Source organism: Fusarium redolens (genome assembly GCF_020744475.1).
Source record: "Fusarium redolens strain MPI-CAGE-AT-0023 chromosome Unknown BKA55scaffold_31, whole genome shotgun sequence".
Taxonomy (NCBI): domain Eukaryota; kingdom Fungi; phylum Ascomycota; class Sordariomycetes; order Hypocreales; family Nectriaceae; genus Fusarium; species Fusarium redolens.
Genome location: NW_025763694.1, coordinates 248,327 through 268,831, shown reverse-complemented (window position 1 = coordinate 268,831; position 20,505 = coordinate 248,327). Strand labels below are relative to the sequence as shown.

At 48.4% G+C, this 20,505-nt stretch overlaps 9 protein-coding genes across 9 annotated transcripts; 6 read left to right on the top strand and 3 right to left on the bottom strand.

Annotated features, from left to right (window-relative positions):
• Positions 1 to 59: 59 nt before the first annotated feature.
• BKA55DRAFT_529045 (CHAT domain-containing protein) lies at positions 60 to 3,851 on the top strand (the record flags this gene model as incomplete). Its single annotated transcript, XM_046189043.1, has 1 exon — positions 60 to 3,851. One exon carries the CDS (start codon positions 60 to 62, stop codon positions 3,849 to 3,851), a length of 3,792 nt encoding a protein of 1,263 aa, XP_046041619.1.
• Positions 3,852 to 4,030: 179 nt separating this feature from the next.
• On the bottom strand, positions 4,031 to 5,578 carry BKA55DRAFT_529149 (uncharacterized protein; the record flags this gene model as incomplete). Its single annotated transcript, XM_046189052.1, has 1 exon — positions 4,031 to 5,578. The coding sequence occupies one exon, from the start codon at positions 5,576 to 5,578 to the stop codon at positions 4,031 to 4,033; it is 1,548 nt and encodes a 515-aa protein (XP_046041618.1).
• Positions 5,579 to 5,706: 128 nt separating this feature from the next.
• Positions 5,707 to 7,931, bottom strand: BKA55DRAFT_585684 (general substrate transporter). Its single transcript, XM_046194487.1, has one exon. The coding sequence runs from the start codon at positions 7,512 to 7,514 to the stop codon at positions 5,868 to 5,870; it is 1,647 nt and encodes a 548-aa protein (XP_046041617.1). The 5' UTR covers positions 7,515 to 7,931; the 3' UTR covers positions 5,707 to 5,867.
• A 386-nt stretch (positions 7,932 to 8,317) lies between these two features.
• On the top strand, positions 8,318 to 10,108 carry BKA55DRAFT_546683 (glycoside hydrolase superfamily; the record flags this gene model as incomplete). The annotated part of the gene is made up of 1 exon (XM_046190945.1): positions 8,318 to 10,108. The coding sequence occupies one exon, from the start codon at positions 8,318 to 8,320 to the stop codon at positions 10,106 to 10,108; it is 1,791 nt and encodes a 596-aa protein (XP_046041616.1).
• Positions 10,109 to 10,376: 268 nt separating this feature from the next.
• BKA55DRAFT_529160 (uncharacterized protein) lies at positions 10,377 to 11,681 on the bottom strand (the record flags this gene model as incomplete). Its single annotated transcript, XM_046189054.1, has 1 exon — positions 10,377 to 11,681. One exon carries the CDS (start codon positions 11,679 to 11,681, stop codon positions 10,377 to 10,379), a length of 1,305 nt encoding a protein of 434 aa, XP_046041615.1.
• A 1,116-nt stretch (positions 11,682 to 12,797) lies between these two features.
• Positions 12,798 to 13,256, top strand: BKA55DRAFT_599909 (putative oxalocrotonate tautomerase enzyme-domain-containing protein; the record flags this gene model as incomplete). Its single annotated transcript, XM_046196454.1, has 2 exons — positions 12,798 to 12,852; positions 12,952 to 13,256. The coding sequence occupies 2 exons, from the start codon at positions 12,798 to 12,800 to the stop codon at positions 13,254 to 13,256; spliced, it is 360 nt and encodes a 119-aa protein (XP_046041614.1).
• A 530-nt stretch (positions 13,257 to 13,786) lies between these two features.
• BKA55DRAFT_585682 (uncharacterized protein) lies at positions 13,787 to 15,314 on the top strand. Its single transcript, XM_046194486.1, has 4 exons — positions 13,787 to 14,346; positions 14,408 to 14,498; positions 14,555 to 14,909; positions 14,974 to 15,314. The coding sequence occupies exons 1-4, from the start codon at positions 13,921 to 13,923 to the stop codon at positions 15,146 to 15,148; spliced, it is 1,047 nt and encodes a 348-aa protein (XP_046041613.1). The 5' UTR covers positions 13,787 to 13,920; the 3' UTR covers positions 15,149 to 15,314.
• Positions 15,315 to 17,103: 1,789 nt separating this feature from the next.
• BKA55DRAFT_585681 (transmembrane amino acid transporter protein-domain-containing protein) lies at positions 17,104 to 18,668 on the top strand. Its single transcript, XM_046194485.1, has 2 exons — positions 17,104 to 17,968; positions 18,016 to 18,668. Exons 1-2 carry the CDS (start codon positions 17,174 to 17,176, stop codon positions 18,661 to 18,663), a joined length of 1,443 nt encoding a protein of 480 aa, XP_046041612.1. The 5' UTR covers positions 17,104 to 17,173; the 3' UTR covers positions 18,664 to 18,668.
• An 823-nt stretch (positions 18,669 to 19,491) lies between these two features.
• Positions 19,492 to 20,475, top strand: BKA55DRAFT_585680 (uncharacterized protein). Its single transcript, XM_046194484.1, has 3 exons — positions 19,492 to 19,593; positions 19,652 to 19,785; positions 19,837 to 20,475. Exons 2-3 carry the CDS (start codon positions 19,758 to 19,760, stop codon positions 20,211 to 20,213), a joined length of 405 nt encoding a protein of 134 aa, XP_046041611.1. The 5' UTR covers positions 19,492 to 19,593; positions 19,652 to 19,757; the 3' UTR covers positions 20,214 to 20,475.
• The last annotated feature ends 30 nt before the right edge of the window (positions 20,476 to 20,505 follow it).

Genomic DNA, 20,505 nt, shown 5'->3' with positions numbered 1-20,505 from the left:
TCAGCCCTATCGGACAAGAAACCTTTCCACCAGCAGGCATCCGTATCTCTCCAGGAAGAATGTCTGACACTGACGAGGTCGACGAAGTGATCCGAGACGCGAGAAGAGCGCTAGATCAGATGCCACAGGATCACCATGACAGGGCTGCCTACCTAGATGAGCTCGGAGTCGCACTCGGAGACCGATTCTCGATAACGGGAAACGCAGTCGATCTCGAAGAAGCCATCCAACTTAGCAGGGAAGCTGTCAAAATGACACCAGTGGACTCACCAGACAGGGCCGGGCGCTTGAGTAACTACGGAATCAGACTCGCGGAGAGATATTCCGTGAGGGAAGAAATTACTGACCTCAAAGACGCTATCCATATTATGCGACAAGTCTTAGAGGTGACCCCAAGCGATGATCCTGATAGAGCCATGTACATGAACAATCTCGGTACTGCGCTCGCCGACCAATATGCTCAGACCAGCAGAATGGCTGATCTCGACGAGTCTATCGAAATCACGCAGAAAGCCATTGATGCAGCTGTAGACGACTACTCGGACCGGCCTATGTATCTGAATAGTCTTGCGCTTCGTCTTGGGGATAGATATGCGAGAATAGGGGAGGAAGCCGACCTTGAAAATGCCCTCGGTGTCATACGAGATGCCATCAATTTAACACCAGACGACTCCCCAGATCGGGTCCTATATTTGAATACTCTAGTTATTCAACTAGGGCGCCAATACTCAAGAACAGGAGCAATGGCTGATCTCAAAGAGTCCATCCGAGTCGCGCAGAACGCGGTCGATAAAACGCCACTCCATGACCCAGACCGGCCAATGTATTTAAACAATCTAGGACTGGCACTTGGGGACCTATACTCCGTAACCAACGCAGATTCAGATATTGACAATGCCATTTTAGCCTTGAGGCTAGCCTTTGACCTAACCCCGGAAGACTCGACAAGCCGGGCGATTTACATGCACAACCTTGGCAATCAAGTTGGACGCAAGTACTCGAAAACAGGAGCAACAACTGATCTCGAGGAATGTCTCCGACTTATCCGAAAGGCGATCCAATCGGTAACGACGGACCACCCAGACCGAGCCAGTTGGCTAAACAACCTTGGCGTTCGTCTCAGTGAGGGTTACTTGAGGGCAGACACCACAGCAGACCTTGGAGAAGCCATTCGAGTTACCCAGGAAGCAATCAACACAACACAAACAATAACAGACAAGGTGACATACCTATGTAACTTGGGGAATCGACTTGGGGAAAGATATTCGAGGACAGGATCCACCGCGGACATTGATAACGCCATTGAAGCCATACAGCAGGCGATCAGCATGTCACCGGCCAATTCCGTCACGCAAGCTATGTGCTTGCTCAGCCTTGGAAACCGATTTGGGGACAGATATGACGTGGAAGGGATAATAAGTTATCTGGATGAATCTATCCGCATTCTGCAACAAGCAGTTGATATGATGCCAGAGAACCACTTAGGCAAGGCTGCATTCTTAAATAACCTCGGGGTCCGACTAGCAGCCAGATATACCTCGGTCAACGCGATAGTCGACCTTGAAAGCACCATCCAGATGACAAGGCGAGCGGTTGAGATGACACCGCAGAGCAGCCTAAATAGGGCGCTGTTTTTGCATAATCTTGGAGCCGCCCTTGGCGATATGTACACCCGGATGAACAAAACGGCTGACCTCGAGGAAGCTATCCAAGTCGCACGGGAAGCAGCCGGCATGGCTCCAGGTGGTCACCCTAACAGGGCAATGTATCTGAACGGCCTTGCAATTCGACTAGGCGACAGATACTCTAGGGGGGGCACGGGCTCGATGTCAGATCTCAGCAATATTATCGAAGCGGCCAGTGGAGCAGTTAGTGCAATACCAAGTGTTCACACAAAAAGACCTGTATATCTGAATAACCTGGGGATTTGGCTCTTGGAAAGATACACAAGAGAGAAAGCAAAGACCGATCTTGACGAGGCTATCCGAGTTTTGCAAGAAGCGGTCAACACGACGCCAGAGAGTCACCCCGATAGGGCCAGGTTTCTCATCAATCTCGGCACCGGCCTCGACCACAGGTACGCGATAACAGGCGAATCGGCGGACCACGAAGGGGCCCTCTCTCAGTTCCAATCAGCCCTCCGCGAGCCGAACTATCTCCCCATCGATCGCATAGCAGGTGGTATAGCAGTTCTTCAGATCTGTGCCACCACTTCGGACTGGCAACAAGTATGCGACGCTTTAGAAGTTGCCGTCAGTCTCTTGCCAAAATTGACTGCGCGATCTCTCGAAAACCCCGACAAACAGCATCTGCTCGGCCAGGTCGTCGGCCTAGCTTCCAATGCCGCAGCGGCGGCTTTGAATGCTGGTAGAGGCCCAACTGTTGCGCTGAAATTCCTCGAGCAGGGTCGGGGAGTGCTTGCGACGGCGCTCGAGGAGATGCGGACGGATGTCATAGAGCTACAACATAGTTGCCCCGAACTTGCAAAGCGATTTGTCGACCTTCGAGACGAGCTAGACCCTCCGGTCGCGCGTAACACCTTTCACTCGGACGAACACGGCGGTTCCAGTCAGCAGGCTCGAGCGACTCGGCGCTACGACGCGGGCAACAAACTCGACGAGCTGATTACCGAGATTCAAAGACAGCCCGGGTTTGAGGACTTCTTGGCTGCCCCGAGCGAAGCAGAATTGAAGGCTGCTGCGAGGTGCGGTCCCATCGTCGTCATTAATACCAGCGAGTACCGCTGCGATGCGATACTCGTGGAGCAGCACCAGATACGGTCCGTGCAGTTGCCCAAGGATATGGAGAAAACAGCGCGGGACTGTGACCCTGGGAAGGCCGAAACCCTGGAATGGCTTTGGGACGCGGTCGCCCATCCGATCCTGGACGCCTTGGGCTTCACTCACCGTCACGACCCGTCGCTCGGGAAATGGCCGCGCATATGGTGGGTTGCTACGGGCATCATGACCAAGTTCCCGCTTCATGCCGCCGGGCGCCACAACGATGCGTCCGCCGAATCTGCCAGCGTGCTGGATAGGGTCATGTCGTCATACAGCTCATCTATCAAGACAATCATACAGAGCCGACGGCGTCGTCGTGGAGAAGCTGCATCGCCAGCCCCGTCCCGGGCGCTTCTCGTCGCTATGGAGCATACGCCAGAACAGACCAGTCTTCCTTTCGCAGCCAGAGAGATAGAGATGATCCGTGACTTGGTCAAAACGATGCATCTGGAACCTATTGAGCCAGGACAGCACAAACATGACATCATAACACACTTGCCGCAATGCAAGGTATTTCATTTCGCTGGTCATGGCCATACAGATGGTCACGATCCAATGAGAAGCCGTCTGCTTCTAGAAGATGGAAAGGAAAACCCACTTACAGTAGCTAACCTCCTAGAGATGAACCTCCGTAAGCACTTGCCTTTTCTTGCTTACCTCTCTGCGTGTGGAACCGGCCGGATCAAGGACAAGAGATTCGTCGACGAGAGCATCCATCTGATCAGCGCCTGCCAGTTGGCAGGCTTTCGGCATGTCGTTGGTACCCTATGGGAGGTTAATGATGAACTATGTGTAGACATGGCGAGGATCACGTATGAAGGTATAAGGGATGGATTCATGACAGATGAATCGGTATGTCAGGGGCTGCACAACGCAACTCGACAACTCCGAGATCGTTGGCTCAACATGCCGATAAAATCGGGATTTCCTTTCGCAGAAGACGAGACATGCAGCGGGAGTGCAAGTAACGGAGATCGAAGGCACGACAGATTGCCGAGAGATATTATTGCGTGTGATGACGACGAGACCAGGCCATTACATTGGGTCCCTTATGTTCATTTTGGCGTGTGATTTACTTCTTCAGATCGTGACGTACACCTTGAAAGAAATAGCTCTCATTTGTGATTGGTGCATATCCGAGATTGGCTCAGCATTAACCCCCGAGACTCAGGTCATGATCATTCAAGCAGTATCTTCATACAAAGCATCAATTGACAGTGTCAACTGGTATTCCTATATTCAACTGCATGCTATTGCTGCCCCTGATCGCCCCGGCCATCCGGATTATATGTAGCCAGATTCTGAAACCCTGATTGTTCCCTCCGAAGTGCACTCAACTTCTCCTTCAAGTACTCCCTCTGATTCTGATGAATCCTATCAAAGCTCAAAAGAAACGTGACAAGAAACAAAAAGTCCTCAACTCTCGCTTCAGCATCTTGTTCTTCTCCAGGGCCAATCGGCAACGCCAACACATCAGCCACAGTACTTGTGATCTCAAATAACTTTTGCAGAATCCCTGATCCATGTAGGCCAATACTCTCAACCCTCTCTAATCGAAGAACCACATTCCGAAGTTGAGTCGACAATCGCTGTGCGGGAAAATGCATCGAAAAACCCTCGTGAGAGTTCTGCGGTGGTGCAGATTGCAAAAGACCTTGAGATAATGCAAGCTGCCATACCAGAATTCTCATCCATAACCGGGTAATAAAGAGGTCAACATGCTGAAGCTCCGTCAAACCCCAGCCTTCAGATACCAACGCGTTATCAGTATCCGCAGCATCAATCTCATTCTGGTCAAGTTGAGCTTGTTTATGCTCGATCCATGCAGCAGTCATCTCGGGAGCCGCGGACTGTGGATCCTGTTGAGCTCTCCAGTGAGCCAAAAACGTATCATCCAGGACGTGAAACAGCTCAATCAGCCGATTGAAGCCTTCGTTGACGTGGGGAGGAAGTTCGTGATCTGTTGCGGGAACACTCGGGTTCAATGAGGGAAGAATAGCAGGATGACCGGCGACTACAGTGAGGAAACGTTCGTGGATGGAAATCTCGCAGTATAGACGCTGTCGCGTTGCTAATTCGTGGTCGGTTAGTGAAGCATCCTTGTATCGATCCAAGTCGAGCATTTGAATCATTGCAATAGCTTCCCGAAGAATGACAAAGCTGCGGTCGAATCGCTTGAACGCCATGAGACAGATCTCCAGGAATACACATGTTACAATGCGTTTGACAGTCACTGGTAACCTCCCAAGAATCCCGACTCCCATCTCGGATTGTCTATGCGCTTTGAAGCTCAGATTCATGAGCTCTGTGATTCTGACAGGTGCTTCGCCCTCTGAATCCCATGATGTCTGTGTCAGGTTGATGGTAACAGCAGCGTATGCGTATACAAGCGCAGCATCCTCAAAGCTTTGATCCATCCCCTCAATTGCAGCCACAATTTCTGAAGGCAGAACAATTGGGTTGACTGGAAAAACAACGCGTTCATAGTCGAGTAAGAGGTTGAGAAAAAAGTCTGAAGAATATGCCGATCCAATGCTCGTGGGTATAGAACTATAGGCGACAGGCGAAGGATCATCAGTCTGTGGAGAAGCCGAATTGGATCTTGCATCATCTGGCCTTGTCCCCTCCCGTATCTGCGCTACCAATCGCCCTCGTACAGTTGGTCTTCGCTTGGATGTCGCAGCGGAGTAGACGCATGCCAGGTTGAGATGGCCACATTGTGAACAAGGGACTGAGCCGTTGCATTTGACCTTGCGAACGCGACATGGATCGCAAGCTTTTGAGATTCTTCCGCTCATTGTTGATTGATTGAGGAATGAAGCGATCGAGACGAAATGCGGAGTCGAGAGGCACGAGATTTATCACGCTAATGAAGTTTGTTGGTTATCACCCCACATCGCCACATCCAAGCGAGCTGAAGACTAGAGCCAAGCCTCAACTGGAGTAATTACTGGGGTAGCTCCGGAATTTGATACGTCACAGAATATGGTACAAGGCATATTGAACGATTAATTCATCTGTTATCTCATACTAGCAAACTACCGCTGACCAACACTCCATTGACAATTTCTCATTCCACTGAACCATCTAAGAAGCACCGCTGTTCACCTTCTCAACGTACACAGTAGTAGCCTTTTCCTTTCCAGTCTGAAACTCGGCATCGAGACGCTCAACCTCAGTAGTCTTGAACTGGCGAGCAGGAACTCCACGCTCAAAGAGAACATCGAGCTCACCATAAGTTCGGCCCTTGGGCTCAGGAAGACGGAAATAGGTCCAGACAGCACAAAGGAAGCAGGTTCCAGCCCAAAAGAAACCAGCCTTGGCACCCCAGTTCCAAGCAGAAGGGTTCAACATGCGAGGAGTGATGATGTTGGTCATGATTCCGACAATGTTATATGTGTTTCGGGCGAGGACGACGGTCTTGGTTCGGAGACGAGTGGAGGACAACTCGGCGACGAGAGAGTAGCAGACGGGTCCGACGGTGGAATCATAGGTGAAGGTGTAGATGAGAAGGAGAGACCCGATGGTCCATTGAGCGGCGACGTTGTCACGGCCAGCAAAGGCGACACAGCCGATGGTCAAAAGGAAGACACACATAGCAAGCTGTCCATAGAGGTAGAGGGTTCGACGACCGAACCAACCCATGAGGAACCAGGAAAAGACAGTGCCGACAGCACCAATGGCGTACTGGCCAAGAGACATGGAGAAGCTGTTCTCGACAGCCATGCCGGCCTGCTGGTAGAAGTAGGTGGAGTAACCCATAAAGGTAGCACCGCAGAGAGTCTGAATCATCCAGGTAACACAGACAATCTCAGTTCGGCGAAGACTGACACCCTTGAAGAGATCAAAGTACGAAGTACCGGCCTGAGCTTCCTTTTCCATCTCGTTGGTGTGAACCATCATGGAGATTGTCTCATCGGGCTTGAAGTCGACGTTGCTGTTGCGGACGGTGAGACGCTCGAGGGAGATCTTGGCCTCTTCGATGCGGCCGCGACGGACGAGCCACCAGGGAGACTCGGGAGCGAGGTAGATTCCGATGATGAGAGGAACAGGCCACATCCACTGGAGAGCAAAGGGAATCTTGTATCCCAACTCGTCATTGCGGGTGACCATGGCCCTGAGAACACCAGAGGCAATGAACTGGCCGAGAACCCAGCAGAGGTTGACGTAGGTGGTGAGATAAGCGCGGAGATGAGTAGGGCAGACTTCAGAGGCGTAGGTGGTGGTGAGAGTCTGGAAGACACCCCAGGGAATACCGATGAAGATCTCTCCAATGAGAAGCTGAACCAGAGTCTCGGAGAAGAAGATGATGAAGATGAAACCGATGCAGCCGATAAGAGCACCAATGAGTGTCTTGCGATAACCGAAGCGATCAGCGATGATACCGTTGATGAAGAGACCGATGATTTGACCGCAGAGAGTTCCGTTGGAGAGACCAGATTGCCAAGCAGCTGTCAATTGATAGCTACCATCAGGCTGCTGGACACCAAACTTCTTCTGGAACGGAGGATAGGCGAAGAGGTTGTTGAGAAGGACAACATCGAAACCCTCCATGATGATGCAGAGGGAGAGAAAGATGGACCAGAGACAAGCTTTCTTGTAGAGCTTGAAAGACTCCATCAAGCCCATGTTGTGCTCGGCTTCAGTAGCAGCGGCAGCTTCATGAGCGACGTTCTCGTCAACTGGCACCGCGACAGGGGCGATGCCATTGTCAACCTTGGAATCAGGAGACATGATGAAGATTGAGAGTAGTAGTGCAGAGAAGATGAGATGAGAGTGATGATGATCTGGATGTAGTTTTAGCGAGCGACACGCGACATCTTATAGTTGCAATGGATCAGAGAGTTGAAGCTGTCAAGAAGCGAAAATGATTGGAAAAACAAGATCTCGTTGCAAAGTTTGGACCAACTGCTAGCGCAAAGGGACTGCTTTCGCGGGGTTGGCCGTGATTAGACCGGTGCTAGACCAGAGTGGTCTAGAATCTCGAGGGAAATGAAGCCATGTCGGGCCGGGGGTCAAGCCACATTTGGTGGTTTTCTCCAAGTCTCTATGGGGGAGGAGAAGCAGGACATCGTTCCGCAGTGGAGGTCTATCCCTTGTGTCTCCTCCCCCATGGGGAGACAATCATGTAAATCTGGGGTTCGCTCATCGGACCGAGCATTGGCGTTGGGAGACCAAAGTGGCGGAGATCAGCAGATGCTCTCGAACCATTGAGAGATTAAGATGAGGGATTAGACTTTGAAGTTCTCGTCGGACCGGCCAAGGGCCAATCATCACTCAACAATCTTGTCGGTCCGAGATTGGACCAATGATGTGAGAGTCTAAGACACCCACCATTGACCCTGAGACATGGATGGTTGCATTACAGGCGGAAATATCTCGTCGGGCCGACCGAATGGTGCGGGGAATAGAGAATCACGGTCTGGGGAAGATGATTGCGGGTGAATTACCATCAGATGGTATTTAAATCCATCTCATATCATTCTCAAAAAACCACTAACCAAGTTTCTCAATTTCATTTATTTCATTTCGTCACAATGACTGTCAGCAAACGTTCAAAGCAATGGTGGAAGCAGGCCATCATCTACCAAATCTACCCTGCATCATTCTGCGACTCCAACGGCGATGGCATGGGTGATCTCCAAGGCATCATATCCAAGCTAGACTACATCGCTAGCTTAGGCGTTGATGTTATCTGGGTATGTCCCATGTACGACAGCCCGCAGGTCGATATGGGCTATGATATCTCCAACTACGAAGATGTCTACGCTCCATACGGTACTCTCCAGGACATGGAAGAGTTGATCCGCAAGACGCACGAGAAGGGCATGAAGATTATGCTTGATCTTGTGATTAACCATACCTCAGACAAACATGCTTGGTTTGAAGAGTCAAGACTCAGCAAAGATAGCCCTAAGCGTGATTGGTACATTTGGAGACCTGCCAAGTACTCTCCAGATGGTCAACGTCTCCCCCCGAACAACTGGCGCTCCAATTTCGGTGGCGGTAGTGTTTGGGAGTGGGATGAGACAAGTGGAGAGTATTATTTACATCTGTTTGCAAAGGAACAGCCCGATCTCAATTGGGAGAATCCAGATACCCGTCGAGCCATTTATGCTTCGTCAATGGAGTTTTGGCTCGACAGGGGCGTTGATGGCTTCAGAGTCGATACCGTCAACATGTACTCTAAACTCCAAGACTTCCCCGACGCTCCCATCACCGACCCGAAAGCCAAATACCAACCTGCTGGTCTTCTCTACTGCAACGGGCCCCGAATGCACGAGTTTCTCGGCGAGATGAACGAGGTCCTTGAGCGTTACGGAGCCATCACAGTCGGAGAACTTCCTCATACTCCAGACCTAGAGAAAGTCCTTCGATACGTCAGCGCTAAAGAAAAACAACTCAACATGGTATTCCAATTCGACGTTGTGGATATCGGTTTCGGAAAGACGCATAAATACGAGACGACACCCAAGAATTATACCCTTCCTCAGCTGAAAGACGCTGTTGGTCGAACACAGAGTCTGATTCAGGGAACGGATGCTTGGACAACTGTGTTTATGGAGAATCATGATCAAGCACGTTCCGTGTCACGATTCACAAACGACAGTCCACAGTACCGGACCGCAGGAGCTAAACTTCTTGCCTTGCTGCAGTCTTGTTTGAGTGGTACGCAATATGTCTACCAAGGACAAGAAATCGGGTCCGTCAATGCACCAAAGGAGAGTTATCCATTGGAGAACTACGTCGATATCGAGAGTTACCAGTTCCTCGATTTGGTCAAGGAGAGATCGAATGAGGATGAACAGATTGACAAGGCTTTCAATGCTCTTCAACACTTGGCTCGAGATCATGCTCGCATCCCTATTTGCTGGGGTGATACCAAGTACGGAGGCTTCTCAGAAGCAGCTGAGAAGGCAGGACAGCCTGTCAAGGAACCCTGGATGCAAGCTCATCCTCTGTCACGAGATATCAACGTCGCATCTCAGCTGGAAGATCCACACAGCGTGCTATCATTTTGGAAGAAAGCATTGCACTTCCGAAAGGAATTTTCTGATCTTCTGGTCTATGGTGACTACAAGCTTATCCGAAGGGAGGACCCTGACGTTTATGCTTTTGTTAAGGAGTCCCAGGTTGACGGCTCCAAGGTTGTTGTTGTTCTGAACTTTACTTCTGAGGAGAAGACATTGAGTACTCTGACGGGAGAAGAGCTTGGTGTTACCGATGGGAAGGATGTCAAGTTGGTGCCTATCATGTCAACACATACTGGAAAAGAGCAGAGTGGTGTTTTGTCACCGTTTGAGGGAAGGGTTTACTTGGTGACCTAGTCATGATATAGATCTAAAGAATACAAAGAGCGTGTTTCTAAGCTACTACTGGAGTTATCTGTAACCATCTACCTGTTTATTCTCATCGAATCAAAGGTGATATCTAAATGCCAGAGTTTACTCTGTGTTGATAATAAACGTAGTTTAGGATGGAGACTTATCTATCAGAGGTGAGGTATCCTCTACAAAACTCATCCAAAGCTTGTCCAGGGTTTGTGACCCAAAATTATGCTCTTCCGTTCCCTTGAATCTCAGCTATGAGCTATCCCTATAATTGATTCTCCCTCTGCGCATCTGCAAAGGTCGGTAGATCTTCTTCGGCAGGTGGCCTAATCCATGATGAATCCTGACGCAGCGGTATCCTCTCTCCGGCCTCCAAAACAACATCTTGTGGTTCCTGTTGGACATGGAGTCGATCATCGCTCGGCTTCAAGACCAACAAATCAGATGTTCCCGCTGCATTAAACTTCTCTCCCGCGATTTTACCGTGTACTGACCACTTCAATTGATGTGAAACACGGATATTGTACCTCTGGAATGAGTGCGTAAACTCATATTGTGCGTGGGTCCATTGTTGAGGAAATCCCGTATCCAGTAGACCGATGCGAAGGTTAATCATTTCTCCGATGTCGATGGGTTGCCAACCAGTTGTAAATGGTATTCGTATATTTTTATTGAGCTTGCTGATTGCTTGATCGAGCCCAAGGTCGACCTCTGTGCTTTCTTGTACTTGTAACTCCGCATGACAAAGAATCGTCGTGATGGTGACAATACAGACGTGTGCCGATAAAAGCTTGACGTTCTGTGGTACATCTCTAATTGCATCGCTCGTTTCCTCCCAGTGCGGTGACACCAAGAGTCTGAACGGTATCGGCGTTGGGTTATCCAGCTGAATGACCATTGGCACCTCAACAAGCAAGTCAAACTCCAATGCAGGATCCTTCACGCCATGGAGAGACTGTTTGATCTTCTCTTTCCAAGAGAATTTGACATCTTCCATCCCAGGAATAAGCCGGTAACTCGAAACAACACGCTGGTTGGGATATCGTTCAACTCGAAAGTCTGCAATTGGGGGATCGGGAGTCAAGTCGATGACTTTGAAGGGAAACGTAGCTTCAAGTACTTCAGTCTGACCATGAACGGTCACTATAAGTTTCGCCTTGACGACATATTCAATGACTGCTGCCATACTCTTCGTCTTTCGAAGTGTATATGATGGTGGCATTATATGGTCTATGGCCAAAGGATGATAAGTATTAACGTATTTTGGAAACGGTACAGTAAATGGCCATTTATGTTTGTGTTTCGACGACTCGATATGTAAAGGACCCCGGAAGATGATCTTTGGATGATAGCAGAGGTTGAAAAGTCCTCGGTATTCCTGGGAGTTGCCGATAACTGCCATCGTTCGCCCTCTTCCAAACATGCAAATGCTCACAGATGCGTCTGGGCTTATGGTATGACATTGCCGATATACATGGCCAGTTATGGTATCACCTGGAATGTATGCATCTCTATCCAGGCTGATGCCCAATAATGGGCCGGATCTGAGAGTTGTGTGGATGTTGTGCATTTGAGCGATCGGATATTAGAGGCCAAGGGAGATACTAGAGCTTGCGAGAGGACCTTGATGTACCCAGGTTGAAAAAAATGCCTTAATTCATTCTCAGTTAATTGACAGTGAGGCACAGCATGACTGCCCCGTGAGGCGCAACCAAGACTGAATTGCTGGAGGTGTCTAATCGCAAGCGTGCATGGGTCGCAAATGACCCTCTTTTGGGGGCTAAAGCAATAAGATTGACACTTGGCTCATGCCAAGCAATTCCCCTGGCTTGTTGTGAGTTTCAGTTATTGTCACCTGTTAAAGCCAAAGGCGCCACAGGATGTATCTGAACAAAGTTACTTCAAGAAGAACAAAGCCTTCTCGCAACCCCCTTTTATAGGGGTGCATCTACCAGCTAGAGGATTCACGAGATTGGTTTCAGTAATAGAGGATAGTTTAATATTCCTTCCGCGGGGCAGATAGATCATCCCTGACACCTTGTCCGAGGTCCGGGCTGACCGAAGGTTGAGCGAACTGCCATCTGGTATCACCTAATGCAACAGATTAGTGGCGGCTGAATCAATCAAGCCGCATTAGTTTTAAGCGGCATGCCTTGAAAGCACTTATAATGATTGTAATAATTACTATTCTGACTTTCAAAACACATTAAAAAAGCATTTGCAATTTTCAAAATGTCAACACTTAAGGGCCATTATACAGTTGTAGAGACTTATAGTTTGGTAATAGTCGGGAATAATTAATAATCATAATGACATCCACTTGAGTTTACATAACTTTGCCGACTAGGGTCATACAAGTCGGAAGAAGTGGGTCAGCATAGTCTAGGATCCAAGCCGAAGCCTTGAATGATTATTAAATAGTAAAGAAATTGCTGGGATAGAGACTTGAGCTGGGACAGAGACTTACGTTGAGATAGAGGCTTGCGTTGAGAGGCGTTTGAACAAACCACTACTATCCTTGTTTAGAGCTCTCAACAGTAATCTCAAGTGAACCAAGCAATGTCGAATCGCAGAGCATAAAAAGACAAGTCTCTGGCTTTACCAGCTCATACCAACCACTTCTCATTCGACATCATCACTAAAAGAGAAAATTCAATCACTCTTGCAAACCAAATCCACTCCAACCATGCCTCTCTGGAACATTTACCATACCGAGGGCGCCTTCGAATCCCAGGAGACCCGTAACCGGCTTGCGCAGGACATCACGAAGATCTACTCCAGCGGCTAAAACGGTCTCCCCGCCTTTTGTGTCGTCGTTCAATTCATCCCATTTCCCCCAGGCAACGTCTTTGTCGCCGGTGGAGCCAGAGACCAGAAGCCTTTTGTTCGACTGGTTATCCAGCACATGGCTGTTCACATCCATGAGGGTGATCACATGGACGACTTCCCTAAGCAATTCAGCGATTACATCAATGCTACGATCAAGCCATATATCGCTGATAAAGGCTACGATTGGGAGATCACCGTCAGCGATACCCCACGCGACTTTTGGAGGTTCAACGGAATTGCGCCACCTCCATGGAGAAGTGAAGCCGAGAGGGTTTGGGCTCGAGATGGGCGCCCTTCGGAATGGGAGGAGAAATAAGGAGTAGCCTGGTTTAGGCATGGGCACTGGTGACTACTTGGTCTTCTCAATTTGTACGTAGTCCCTTTTCGAGAGATCTCTAGCCCAACGACTCACTGGATTGGCAAGTGAGAAGCTCTTGAGGCTGCGCCGGGTCTCTATGTAGCTGTGAATACAACACGAAAGGTTGCCTAACAACAGACTTCAAGTTTCCAGTCGGAAGTGATAATTCATTCATAATCTATACCTATCAAGTTCCCCAAGACTATAATTAATCTAAAAAACAGTTTCGAAAAACGGATTTAACACTATGATATCATAACTCCGCCAAATGTATTCCTCCGCACGGAGGCGGACTTTGAAAGTCATAACGTTAAGTACAAAGCCCCGCAGATAAGGTGTACTCATTCCACGAAGTTTATTAGCAATAATTTGGGGCCAATGCAAGCATGTAAGGCTCCGGATGCTTTTCTTCCCGCGCCTCCAAGTGATAAATTCGTCACGTATTTATAATAGCCGGCAGAGCTCACCCCATTTTAAAGCTTTATGCTAGTTAAACTCCGCAAAGATATCAAGTAATAGACTTCCCTTATCTGGAGTTCATAGCTATATAAACATATTTCTTGATGTTGGATATTTCATTGTTACACATCATCTTCTACTCAACTACTAACCCCGGATAAAAATGTCGCTTCCCGAGACCTATCGAGCGTTCAGACGTAGTACGGGCGATCTTCCGAGGACCATTGAACTGTCTATTGAGAAGGTACCACGAGATCTTGGACTAAATGATGTTTTGATCAAAATTCACGCTGTCTCTCTCAACTTCCGCGATGTTGCCATGCTGAACGGGCTGTATCCGGTGGAAGTAGAGGAGCGAGGCATTCCTTGCTCTGACGCTGCCGCCGAGGTTGTCGCAATTGGGTCGGCGGTTAAAGACTTTTCTGCCGGAGATCATGTCTCGGTTATATTTGACCTCAACAATATGACAGGATATGAAGATGAACCCCCTTGCTCCCTTGGTGGAGACACTCCTGGTGTTCTTCGTGAATTCGCCATTTATCAAGACAAGCATCTGGTGCAGCTACCTAAGCATATACCCTGGGAAGAGGTAAGATATAGGGATCCGACAGCCCATCTGGCAATTCCTGCTGACACGTCGTTGATTGAAGGCTGCTACTATCACCTGCGCTGGCGTCACGGCATGGACGTCTCTTGACAGCCTGACTACGGTATCCAGGTCGCGCAGCGTCCTCCTACAAGGTTCGATTCCCGTGACCTTTCTGGCTCCCTATCCCTGAGATTAACCAATGAGATAGGTACGGGAGGCGTCAGCATGTTTGCCCTGCTACTTTGTGTTGCGGCGGGCATCCAACCAATCATCACATCTTCGTCCGACGAGAAGCTTGAAGCCATCAAGAAACTCGGCTCTAAAGTCCGCGGTATCAACTACAAAACTACCCAGGATCAAGCATCAGAAGTCAAACGCCTGACAGACGGCCGGGGCGTCGACTTTGTAATTAACAACACCGGCCCAGCGTCTATTCCCACGGATATTAGCTTCTTGCGTCAGCGAGGCGGTACAGTGTCCCTGGTTGGCTTTCTAGACGGCGTTGGTGGTGATTGGCAGCCTGCTGCTATTATGGCATTGATGGGGAAGTCTGCTAGAATTAAGTGAGTTATTGCTTTCTAAGAATTTGGGATAATTAAGAATACGCACTGACAGCTGATGTTCCAGGGGAATTGCCACTGGCTCTAAGGAGGATTATCTGAACCTGAATCAGTTCCTACAAGAGAAGAAGGTTTCCCTTGCTCCGCTTGTGGATCGTGTTTTCTCGTTCAATGAGTCGCCAGCAGCTTTTGACTATCTTTACTCTGGCAAGCATGTAGGCAAGGTTGTCATCAAAATCTAGCACTGCATTTCACTTTTGTATTTCACGGAGAGCCAATGAGTATTGAAATGCAGACTGTAGCCCTGAACGCGTTGATGAGAGAATTATCTAGTGCTTGATTACATACCACCAGAGAGCCGACAACCATGCAATCGCGATAGGCGCCCTCTACACCGGTGATGACGGCTACCTCAATCTCAAGTAAGGATGTTAGCCATAAGGCCATGTCGCTCGGTTTAAGCAAACCACTTCACGTATGATTTACTGCAAGGATCTCCCGGTTTTAACTTGTCTAGATTCTATAGTCTGTAGTGATATACACGTATATCCCGGCGAACCCGCTGTTGGCCCGAAGGAATCCAATCATGAAACAAGCGGTTAATATGCGCTGATGAAACGCGAAAGAAGAATTCTAGAATAAATCGCGCATAAGATCATGTAGAAGCCAGGATCTAGAATCGGGACGTGCATATGCTCCAACACGAGCATTATCCAATTCGAATTTTTATTACCCCTTGCCAAGTGAACTGATACGAGCATATCAATGTATAATTGGTGGTTGATGTGGTCTTATCGCCGAGACATAGTGATACTCTGAGGCCTTCTCCTATTCCTTGTTTAATGAGGAAGGTTACTGTCAATGATCTGCTGATTGATGTCAGTGCCTCGGGGAAACTTACTCGTGTCTTTATCCGGATTGGTCTGACGTGTAGATCTTTGCCGGAGAGTGGTAAGCTGAAGCGCCACGCAAGCAATGACCAGAAAGACTAGCCGAAAGTATCCTCTTTCGATGCGTGGAATTTCTAGAAGGAATTCAAGTGAGCGGAATGACATAACTCGGCATAGTGGCGTAGATCTACCGTCCGTATGCCGAGGAATGCTTTTGCGATATCTTACAGATCATTGTCGACATTCACGACGCGAGAAACTTATCTCGCCAGATGCCAAGTATGACAGTTCAAATCACGTCTGGGGAATATCCGCCTTCCCCATGGGGCTCGCTCAGAATTCTGGTTCTCATCACTAATGGAAACTCCATGAATCTCGCGACTCCAGACTCGGGGGACCTGATTTTGCACAGCATTTGCATTCGTTGACATTTGTCTGGTGATTAGAGGGGATCAGGGACCTAAAATGTGGGTTATTATGGGGATTTGACTGTGGTGATGGAGTTTGCCAAGGCGAAAATGGAGATACTTTAGTCATAGTATGATGAGCCCATAATATGCCAAGAAATAGGTCAAAGTTTGCCTCGTGTTGTTGAGGGTCCTCTTGATGAACAAGTAGAAAAATAATAGGAAAAATAAAGGGAAAATGGAGGAAAAGAGATAGCTTAAAGGTCACTGACGCTCATCATATCTGGATATTGATCTCGACGTCGTGTTAACGTTGGCGGCTAAATGAGGCTGAAGTTCTTAAACGCGTCAAGACACGGCACTGACGTCAACCCCGGCGATACCGAGCGACAAGAAAGCACAGACTCTATCTAGTTCGGTCAAATTTCCATCACTTGAAGCAGTCCCTCAAAGCCAAGGACCCCAAGTCTTGTTCATTGGAAGAGCAGTGCACGCTTTGGTCAAGATCCGACTGGACCGGACAACTTCCTCTGTGGATATCACATCAACCTCTCACTCTTTGGGTACAAAGTGACCGAGTCTGGCCGAGCGAGTGAATTGCTGGATAGACCGATGTGGAAACGATTCATAAACCCCCATGGGGCTTTGTGCCTGGGGCGATATCCACGCACCGCCCGAGGAATGGAGTCCAATGCAGCCTTGATTTCAGCGGCAACTCTTCGTGCGGATCCTTTACCCCAATCAAGAAACCTTTGCCATGACGTCTCAGCGTCTTTGCCCAGCCCCTATCCTGTCGGACCATCGCTGCGCTATTTTGTACAAGATTCGTGAGGCGAACGGTATAAAGTTGGGGCGAATTCCACTTGTATCTGCTTCTTCAGCTACACAGCCTTTCAGATACATCTACATCATATCTCGTCAATTGTCCTGGTGACAAGCTTCGTCCCGTAACATCGATATAACAGCAACCATGGAGAAGGATAACGTCACAAAAACTGCTGGACAGTTTCATGATCCTAGCTCTGATAGCGATGGCCCAAAGCATGAGATTAGCTCTCATCAAGGTCACAGCCATGACTTTCAGACCGTCCAAGAGTCTGCCGACAACACCAACATTTACTCCCAAGGCGGCAAGAACTTTCGAACACTGAAGCGATGGGATACCATCTTTATACTCTTTGCCAATCAGATCGGCCTTGGCATTTTGTCTCTTCCCTCGACCCTCAAGACCCTCGGCCTCGTCCCCGGTATCATCGCCCTTATCGGCATCGGTGTCATATCATGGTATACAGCCTACGAGTTGCTACAATACTACAGGTTACACCCTCAGGTACTAAACATCGTCGACATGACCAGATTCGTCGGTGGAAGAACCTTGGAGAGCATCACAGGTGTCATGATGATGATCCAGGTCATATTCGTCGCGGCTTCAGCTATGGTCACCCTCTCCATTGCCCTCAACACAATCAGCAGCCACGCAGCTTGCACTGTTGTTTTCATCTTCATCTCTTGCGCCGCCTGTTACATCTTTTGCATCCCCCGCACTACCAAGTTTGTCTCTCATCTTGGAATTCCGAATGCCCTTAGTGTTTTGGCTGCATGTATCCTCGTCATGATTGTTCTTGGTATTCAAGGTCCCAAGGGCGTTGATAACATGGCTGAGTGGAAGAGGGAGATTGTCATTGTTGGAAACCCCAGTTTCAGAGATGGCCTCAATGCTTGCTTGAAGATTGTCTTTGCTTACGCTGCCAATCTAAGCTTTGTTGTAAGTACGATCCAGTTATCGACATGATCTATACTAACAGACGACAGGGCTACCTCGCTGAGATGACCAACCCTCTTGAAGACTTCAAGTTCTGTCTGACTGTTCTCGAATGCGGTTCCATGACTATGTATGTCATTTTCGCCGTCATCTTCTACTGCCTCGGAGCCGAATATACAACCTCTCCCATTCTGGGATCTACCTCGACAACCTTCGCAAAGGCTGCTTTCGGTATCGCCCTTCCCGCCATCTTCGCTACCGGTCTAGCTTATGGTCACATCGGATCCAAGTACATCTTTGTAAATGTCATGAGATGGACTGGTAACCTCAACGAAGTCACTTCAAACTCTGTCAAATCTTGGTCAACCTGGATTGCTTCCGTTACTGGCTTCTGGATCGTCGTCTTCATTCTATCCAACGCTATTCCTGTTTTTGATTCGATCCTTTCTATCACTTCTGCCACAACAATCTCTTGGTTCACTTATGGTTTCAGTGCCGTCTTTTGGTTTCACATGAACCAGGGCCAATACTTCCGTGACTGGAAGAAGATCTGCTTGACAATCGTCAATGCCCTCCTTATTGTCATGTCACTTTTCATGAACGCAGCTGGTCTGTGGGCATCCATCACTGAACTTCTCGACATCTTCAACTCTGATGGTGGCGTTCGTGGTGTTTTCTCTTGTGGAGACAACTCTTGAGATGTTTACCTCTTCTTGTACTATAGATTTCTTCCAAGTAGCGTGTTCTTCAATTGCATGGCAAAATTCCAATGTTTGATCATTTTGTCTTTCAATCGCCTAGGTCTAAATTGGTTGAGTACTAGTAGTCTAAGTATTCGTGACAATTGAATCCGGAAAATAGAACCACGTCTACAATTTTCTTTGACTTTTGATGATTGTAAAAGCAAGCTATAGAGATTGAAGCGGCTAAAAGTGCTTCATAAGGGATGCCTGTCATGTCATCGGATCATTTGCTTTGGAGGCGTCAATGATCATCAGCCCTAGGGAATAGCCCCGTCGCTAACAACAACTATTGATTCAAAGCAAACCAGGAGATATATAATATTAGCAACGACTCCAGATTTTCGGTCTCCCCTTGTTCTCTCTTCTCCCTTTTGGGGATTCTTGATGGCGTCGCTCACTCAGGCATTAGTTCTAGCCATGCGCTGTAGTATCGCTTGTTTGGTAGCGTTGGGGCTTGCATGCGACATCGTAGTCGCCAGCGTTTGCAAGTCCCAATCGTCAGGTGAATTGGACTTCAACTGATCATGTTGTCTTGAACTCATAGTGTTAGCCGTTTTAACTGTGTCAACATTATTTACACCATTAGCAACATCGAGTTCCAGTCTTTTTTCAACATCAACCTCAGCGCTTTCCAGCGATGCTCACACGACCCTAGCAGTCACTACCATTTGATTTGGCGATACAGCTACTATTGATTACAAATTTACCACTGAAAAGAGGTCCTCCATCGATGTAACGACATCGACTGAAGCGACAACCGAAGCGACGGTCATTGCTGAGTCAACCACTACTGCGACGAAACACTCATATCCGATATCACTACGACTTATGATACGACAACCAATGAAGCAAATGTGTCCAGCGATGTAACGGAATCGGCTGAAGCTACAGGTGAGACATCAGTGACTGCTGGTTCAACCTCTACTGTCGAAGAAACACTCACGTCCGACATCTCTTCGACCTTTACGAGTAGGACTGAAGCTTCAACAACTGTAGATATCTCCTCAACCGCCTCGACAACTACCGCAGCACCGCTACCCCCACCGCCAATGTTTAAATTTCTCTCCCTTCTCGGACCTGGTGCTGGTTACAATCTGCTATCAGACAGGACCAAGGGCAGCTTTTTACCTTTCAATCCCACTCACAGCTTTTCTATTGCTTTCTTCACCATCGATTCTAGCAACGGCCATGTCTTGCTCGATAGTATGCCACCTATCTGTGCCTATTTCGAAGGCGGCGCCAAAACCGCCAAGTTCCAGATCTGTCCTGATACTCTCTCCCAACAGGAAGCTTTACTTACTTGCGAGCCACCAGTTGAAAAAAAGCAGTTGAAATGCACTGTGCCGGGAAAGACGTGCAGTCAGGGCTCGAACGGGGTTGAATGTGTAAGCGCCGGTGTTGCGTTTGACATATCAACACCAGACTATGCTTACACAAATAAATACGGTGCACGTATTGGACCTGCTCCAGGAATCAGTCTAGTCCAGTTTCTGATTAGGTACTGATAAGAGAAGAAAATTTGATCTGTATGGACTCTGGATCAAGGAAGGCAAAACATGATACACTCGAATAATATCGATCTCAGATGTGTCTCACTGTGTGTTTTTAAACTGCTAATAGTTAAGAGTTGATTCTAACTGTGATTGAGAGCTGAACCTTATCGCGCCTATCTCGTAGGCTGAAAGCGGTGACCACTTAGACCCAAGTGTTGTTCTGCCAATTTCCAGTCGCTTCTAGGCTCTCAATGCTTCGGTAATAACGCTGTAGTGTCACAGACCAATAAAGTATGGAAAGGTG

Excerpts from the sequence above, each read along its gene's own strand:
- BKA55DRAFT_585684 (XM_046194487.1), bottom strand. The coding sequence starts at position 7,514 with ATGTCTCCTGATTCCAAGGTTGACAATGGCATCGCCCCTGTCGCGGTG.
- BKA55DRAFT_585682 (XM_046194486.1), top strand. The coding sequence starts at position 13,921 with ATGTCGCTTCCCGAGACCTATCGAGCGTTCAGACGTAGTACGGGCGAT. Across the intron at positions 14,347-14,407 it reads AGCATATACCCTGGGAAGAG|GCTGCTACTATCACCTGCGC; the intron begins GTAAGATATAGG and ends CGTTGATTGAAG. Across the intron at positions 14,910-14,973 it reads GGGAAGTCTGCTAGAATTAA|GGGAATTGCCACTGGCTCTA; the intron begins GTGAGTTATTGC and ends CTGATGTTCCAG.
- BKA55DRAFT_585681 (XM_046194485.1), top strand. The coding sequence starts at position 17,174 with ATGGAGAAGGATAACGTCACAAAAACTGCTGGACAGTTTCATGATCCT. Across the intron at positions 17,969-18,015 it reads CTGCCAATCTAAGCTTTGTT|GGCTACCTCGCTGAGATGAC; the intron begins GTAAGTACGATC and ends AACAGACGACAG.
- BKA55DRAFT_585680 (XM_046194484.1), top strand. The coding sequence starts at position 19,758 with ATGTTTAAATTTCTCTCCCTTCTCGGAC. Across the intron at positions 19,786-19,836 it reads ATTTCTCTCCCTTCTCGGAC|CTTTCAATCCCACTCACAGC; the intron begins CTGGTGCTGGTT and ends GCAGCTTTTTAC.